The sequence below is a fragment of the Tachysurus fulvidraco genome, chromosome 12 (assembly GCF_022655615.1).
Source record: "Tachysurus fulvidraco isolate hzauxx_2018 chromosome 12, HZAU_PFXX_2.0, whole genome shotgun sequence".
NCBI classification, from domain to species: Eukaryota; Metazoa; Chordata; class Actinopteri; order Siluriformes; family Bagridae; genus Tachysurus; species Tachysurus fulvidraco.
In genome coordinates, this window is record NC_062529.1 from 24,432,529 (window position 1) to 24,440,028 (window position 7,500).

Here is a 7,500-nt window from a genome sequence, read left to right on the forward strand (position 1 = left end):
CAAACACACAATGACACATACACACACAAATACGGAAGAATACACACAAATACACATGCACACACACACACACACACACACAAACACACACACACACACGCACACAAATAGACATGCACACATAAATACAGAAGAATACACATAAATACACATGCACACACACACACACACACACACACACACACAAATACACACACACGCACACACACACGCACACACACACGCACGCACACACACACACACACACACACACACACATACACACACACACACACACACACAAATACACATGCACACACAAATACAGAAGAATACACATAAACACACACACACACACACACACACACATATAAATACACATGCACACACACACACACACACACATAAATACACATGCACGCATATTCACACACACGAACACACGCGTGCAAACATACAAATACACATGCACACACATGCACACAAATACACATGCACACAAATACACATGCACACACATGCACACAAATACACATGCACACAAATACACATGCACACAAATACACATGCACACACATGCACATGCACACACATGCACACAAATACACATGCACACACATGCACACAAATACACATGCACATAAATACACATGCACACAAATACACATGCACACAAATACACATGCACACAAATACACATGCACACAAATACACATGCACACACATGCACACAAATACACATGCACACAAATACACATGCACACACATGCACACAAATACACATGCACACACATGCACACAAATACACATGCACACAAATACACATGCACACAAATACACATGCACACACATGCACACAAATACACATGCACACACATGCACACAAATACACATGCACACAAATACACATGCACACACATGCACACAAATACACATGCACACACATGCACACAAATACACATGCACACAAATACACATGCACACACATGCACACAAATACACATGCACACACATGCACACAAATACACATGCACACACATGCACACAAATACACATGCACACACAAATATACATGCACACACACACACTTAAATATACGTGCACCCATATTCACACACACAATCTTTGTGAATTCTTAATTGTTCTATTGTTTTTGAATGTTCAGGCCTAGCCTAAACGTTATCAGGTAACTGATTAGCTTTAGGGAATGTCTCTCTCTCTCTCTCTCTCTCTCTCTCTCTCTCTCTCTCTCGTCACACTTTCTCTTCTCTCATCAATGAAAAATACTCACAACTGATAAGCAAAAAAGATGAGAAAGCTGTGAAAGATAACAGAACCTGCTCGGGTGCAGAAGCACAGAGACAAACTTTTTTCCTCACCGACGTGAAAGCGTGAGACGAGACGTTATTTAAAGCGGCCGCACGCCGGATTTATCCAATCAGGGTCGTCGATGCGTGAATATGCAAATGAGAAGAAGGTTACAGCAGGGTTTAGGAACGTACAGTGTGACACAAGGGCAGATTCTGAAGAGCCAGGATTCAGTGTTACCCCCCGGGGGCAGTAGGAACAGGTGGATGTGATGGTATCAGTGTGTCTGCTAAGTGATTATTTGAGTTTTTGACAGTTCTCTCTGCAGTGAGCAGAGCTTAGTGTTGATGGATAAAGCTGTACAAACCCATTACGATGTTAATCCTCAGTACTGTCATGTTTAGTTTGAATGACACAATACTGTTAAAATTAAACTCCATTTGTGGTGGTGATGATCGGGAGGAAGTAGTGAACCCCTCGGGTGGTGTGATGATGTTATTTCTGCAGTAATGTTGTGGAACATGTGTGAGTTACGGACAATTTTCCAGAGATGCCAATCAACCTACCATGCATGTCTTTGGACCGGGGGAGGAAACCGAAGTACCCGGAGGAAACCGCCGAGGCACGGGGAGAACATACAAACTCCACACACACAAAGCGGAGGCGGGAATCGAACCCCCAACCATGGAGGTGTGAGGCAAATGTGCTAACCACTAAGTGTATGAGTGTGTGAGTGTGTGAGTGAATGAGAGTGTGTGTGTGCCCTGTGATGGGTTGGCACTCCGTCCAGGGTGTATCCTGCCTCGATGCCCGATGACGCCTGAGATAGGCACAGGCTCCCCGTGACCTGAGATGTCCGAATAAGCGGTAGAACATGAATGAATGAATGAATGAATGAATGTGTGAGTTAGTGTCAAGAATTCTTTCATGTGACTGTGTGTTGGGTCTCGTCTCCGCCCCCCTCCTGTAATTGTCTAAGATCCTGATTGTTTGTACCTGGTTTAAGTTCCCCATTAGCGAGTTTGTGTGTTTATTCCAACATTTAGTGCATTTAGTTTGTTATAACAAGTCTATAGTTATATATACTTCCTGTTCTCCCTGTTAATACTTCCTGTCCTTTCTGTTATTCCTTTATTCCCATTTCCTCTGTTATTATCTACTTCCTGTTTTCTTAGTTATTCCCTAGTTTCTTTCTTCTCTGTTATTATCTACTTCCTGTCTTATTAGTGCACTCAATAACAGCCCTGTGTTCTCTGTGCCTGTGGCAGGTTGAACCTTTTCAGTTCCCGAAGGAACAATGGGCCTTTTTCACAATGGAGTCCATGTGAATGTCCCACTTCAGGTCCTAGGGGATGATGGTTCCTAGGAGCTTGAATGATTTCACTGCAGCCACAGTGCTTTTCATGAGGGCAAGGGGGAGGGGGCGAGGGGTTATCCTTAAGTTTACGTTCATCTCCACAGTTTTGAGGATGTTCAGCTCCATTTTGTTGTGACCTCACCAGACAGTCATCTGCTCAATCTCTTGTCCGTATGCAGACCCGTCTCCGTCCTGTACTACTACTCCGACTGTACTGTCATCTGCGAATATCAGGAGATTGACAGAGGGGTGTTTAGAAGTGTACAGAGAGAAAAGCGGTGGGGAGAGAATGCAGCCCTGAGGAGCTCCAGAGCTGATGGTGTGGGTGTTGGATGTGAGTTTTCCCAGCCTCACTCGCTGCTGTATGTCTGTCAAGAAGCTGGTTTTCCACTGACAGATGGAGGTGGGTACAGAGAGGTGTGTGAGTTTATTCAGTAGGGTACCTGGGATGATGGTGTTGAAATCAGAGCTGAAGTCCACAAACAGGATCCTTGCATAAGTCCCTGGTTTGTCCAAATGTTGGCAGATGTACAGTAAGTGCAGTCCCATGTTGACTGCATCATGCGTAGATCTCTTTGCTTGGTAAGCAAACTGCATGGGGTTTAGCAAGGGTCCAGTGATGTCCTTCAAGTAGGTCAACACCAGCCTCTCAAATGACTCCATGACCACAGACGTTAAAGCAACGGATATGAAGTCATTTAGACCTGTTGTTTTTGGGTTCTTGGGTACAGGGTAGATGGAAGGAAGCAGGAAGGAACTTTGCACAGCCCCAGTGATCTGTTGAAAATCAATGAGAAGACGGATGATAGCTGTACAGTGCAGGCTTTGAGGCAGGCTGCAGAGACACCGTCTGGACCTTTGGCTTTTTTATCTTCTGTTTGCTGAAGACTTTGCATACATTATCTTCACAGATCTTGAGTACAGGCTGAGGAACAGTAGGGGGGAGGGTGTTGATGGTCATGTTGTAAGGTAGTCAGAAGGCGTGTGAGGTAGAGGTCTTCACGGGTTCACTTAGAACCGAAAACCCGATGTCCGACCTGAGACCATAGCGGGTTCGGGTCTAAATGTTTCACGTGTGCCTCGGACACGGGTCAGGGATAACAATAGCGGCGTCGGGTCTCGGGTAATTTAAAATGAATGTGTTTTTACCGAACGGACTCGAGAAGACCCGAACTACTGTATCTCGTGTGTGTGCATCGACTCGAGTCCTTTTCCAACCTCTCCTCTGTTTGCCAAGACCGCTTGCGACATCGTGTTGCTGGCGGTAAGCTAATTTTAATTTCCATGGAAACAGACCTGTCAATTAATTTTGAATCCACACCGTTGCGGTTACTTTTCTTTCTGACTGTTGTGTGTGCAGGGCTGCATCGGTGTGTGCAACATTTGGGTCCAGTCGGGTTAAAAAAAAATTGTCAACCGGTTGGGTCGGACTCGGGTCTAATTTTTTCGGGTTCTTCTTGAGTCGGGTCTTTCTTAAAAAATTCTATATATATATGCACGTCGGGTTCGAGTAAAAAGTGATTCGGGTCACTTCGGGTAAGGTACATTTCTTTAGACCTGAGAAGACTTCTAGTGTGAGGTGTCATACCAGGCTTTTGTTTTTCAAACTTACAGCAGATCTCTTTCAGGTCTTCAGCCATTTGCTGATTGGCCTCAGTGCCGGGGGATGGGATCCTGTAACTGGTGATGGCTTTCAGGCCGCTTTACTTTGCTACTCTTATCTCCCTATTTAGTGTGTATTTGACCTGTTTGTACAAGGTTTTGTCCCCACTTCTGTATTTGTCCTCTTTGGCTTGGCGTTTGAGTTTGCAGTGAAAAGGTTTGTCGTTGTTAAATGTTGAATAAGTCCTACGGGGAACACACATGTCCTCACAGAAACTTATGTAGGATGTCACGGTGTCAGTGAGCTCATCCAAATAGCTGCAGCACCCAAAAACACTCCAATCCGTGAGGCTTGTAAAATCCCGCTTTTATTCATTTGTCGATCTCTTTACAGATCTCACAACAGGATTAACAGATTTAAGTTTCTGCTTGTAGGCTGGAAGAAGAACCAAACATTGATCAGAGAGTCTAAGAGCTGCGCTGGGAACAGAGTGGTATGGATCCTTTAATAGGGTGTAGCAGTGGTTCGGTATATTGGTGACGCCGGTAGGACATGTGATGTGCTGTCTGTATTTAGGTGGGTTAGGTTATCTTTATTAAAATCACTGAGAATGAGAATGTAAGAGTCCGGATAGCGCTGCACTGTTTGTGGGATGTGATCGGCTAACAGTTCTAGCTCTGCACACAGGCATGTCAGGAGGAACGTACACACACACCAGAATAAACGAGCAGAACTTCCACAGCGAATAAAATGGCTTTCTGTTAGTAAAGAGAGCTTGTAAATCTTCTCCAGGATCTTCATAATCTCGATAAAACAACAACAATAAAGCCATCCATCCATCCATCCATCCATCCATCTATCTATCTATCTATCTATCTATCTATCTATCTATCTATCTATCTATCTATCTATCTATCTATCCATCTATCTATCTATCTATCTATCTATCTATCTATCTATCTATCTATCTATCTATCTATCTATCCATCCATCCATCCATCTTTCTGTACTTCCCGTTTCCTCTGTTATTCACTACTTCCTATGGTTTCTTTTAGTCTCCTGTTTCCTATCTACTTCCCTACTTCCTGTTTCCTCTGTTATTCCTTACTTGCAGTGTTCTCTGTTATTTCCTGCTTTCTGTGTTTCTTCTTATTCCTTACTTCCTGTGATCTTTCTGTTTCCTGTGTTCCTAGATTGATCTCTCATTTTGTTCTTCCTGTTTACCTGATTTATGATTATAAATATCTTCCTCTATGAGCTTCGCCTCACCTTCTTTTATTTTCCTGAAACACACATCACACCGAGTTCACACGCCCGTGTCCTGGCTTTCGTCCCGTTTTCATCTCCCCTCACCGGCCGCTCATTTGTTCCATTCGGAGGACAGAAATCCTCTGCTTTAAGTTTCAGCTTAAATACTGAGCACTTGCACTTGAGACTCCTTCCAGAAAACGTGTGAGGCTCCTGTGACTAACGTATTCAATTCAATTCAATTCAAGTTTATTTGTATAGCGCTTTTTACAATAGACATTGTCTCAAAGCATTTTTACAGAACATAAACACAGAGCAGAAGGTAAACATAATTAATGATAAAGGAAATAACGAATAATAAAAGAAATAAGAATTAACTGAATAAAAATTCTAGGTTATTATTAGATATATATATAGTTCACAATGTGTATGTATTTATCCCCCTATGCGCAAGTCTGAGGTGACTCAGGCAGCAGTGGCGAGGAAAAACTCCCTTAAATTGGTAAAGGAAGAAACCTTGAGAGGAACCGGACTCAAGGGGGAACCCATCCTCATATGGGTGACACTGGGGGTGTGATTGTAATATACAGTCAGATAAATGTTGTATTGGTGTAAGGTTCATGGACTTCAGATCTCCTTAGTATCACAGAGTCTAACTGGAGATGTCTCAGGATTCTTAGAGTCGGCCTCGTCTCAGTGGATGTCCAAAGGCTTCGTCCCACAGAGGACGTTGGGAGCTGGTACAATATATAATTCATATAATCAACTTTCTGATGGTGGCTTAGTGGTTAGCACATTCGCCTCACACCTCCAGGGTTGGGGGTTCGATTCCCACCTCCACCTTGTGTGTGTGGAGTTTGCATGTTCTCCCCGTGCCTCGGGGGTTTCCTCCGGGTACTCCGGTTTCCTCCCCCAGTCCAAAGACATGCATGGTAGGCTGATTGACATCTCTGGAAAATTGTCCGTAGTGTGTGAGTGTGTGAGTGAATGAGTGTGTGTGTGTGTGCCTTGCGATGGGTTGGCACTCCGTCCAGGGTGTATCCTGCCTTGATACCCGATGACACCTGAGAGGCTCCCCGTGACCCGAGGTAGTTCAGATAAGCGGTAGAAATTGAATGAATGAATGAATGAATGAATGAACTTTCTGACCAATCAGAATGAGGTAGGAGATAATAAACATGCTGTCTGGTGGATGCTCAAACATGCGCCATTTCCTTCTGTATTGTTTACACCCTGAGCTTAAAAGAAGCTTGTATGCATTTTGGTCTATTTTACATTTATGCTGCTGAAATAATGATGAGAAGCCAGGCGACCTGAGGGATTCAATCAGTTGTTGTGACCGGAGGCAGGAAGGCAGACAGGGCGCTTCACTGCTAGATCATAAAAGAGAAAATCCCGGCTCTGTCCTTCCTGCCGAGACGGAGCGGGCCGTTCCATCGTCTCCGAAAACCTAATGAAAGGATTTTTTCCCCATCGGTCTGAAACAGTCGGAGAGTCTGACATGTCTTCTTTTGATGTAGGAGTGTGTGAGGAGCTTGGCTGCCTCGGTCCTGCTCTCCAGGCTGGCTGACATGTCAACGGTCTAGATGCAACCTTTCACTGATCTGTACACGTCACTGCAGCCATGGCTGTCTTTCTAAAATAACAAAGATCCTTTTATAAACTTTTATTTCTTCATTTTTTCTTTTGTTGTTTTCATTCTTTTACTGTCAGAATCAATGACATTCAATGTGTTTCTTTTAATATTCAGCTTTTATAAAAGCTTAATTTCTTGTGTTTACATGTAAAACATTTCCCCTGAGTCCTAGTAAACTCTGTGTGAACAGAATCCTGTGTTTGTGTGGTCAGAGGCTTCACACTGCTCCTACTGCCCCCGGGGGTAACACTGAATCCTGGCTCTTCAGAATCTGCCCTTGTGTCACACTACATTCCTAAACCCTGCTGTAACCTTCTTCTCATTTGCATATTCACGCATCGACGACCCTGATTGGATAAATCCGGCGTG

General features: G+C 43.9%; 1 protein-coding gene across 6 annotated transcripts in view; it reads left to right on the forward strand.

Moving 5' to 3' along the window:
* The window catches only part of dlgap2a (discs, large (Drosophila) homolog-associated protein 2a), a 322,064-nt gene that overhangs the window by 237,403 nt on the left and 77,161 nt on the right, over positions 1-7,500 (forward strand). Inside the window, exon 1 of one of the 6 annotated variants that reach the window (XM_047821944.1) lies at positions 2,089-3,047. The exons of the other annotated variants lie outside the window; for them this stretch is intronic. Within the exon in view, the coding sequence (XP_047677900.1) occupies positions 3,042-3,047 (6 nt within the window). The 5' untranslated portion in view covers positions 2,089-3,041. Of the gene's footprint in view, positions 1-2,088; positions 3,048-7,500 lie in introns of those variants that run through there. 6 annotated transcript variants of the gene reach the window in all.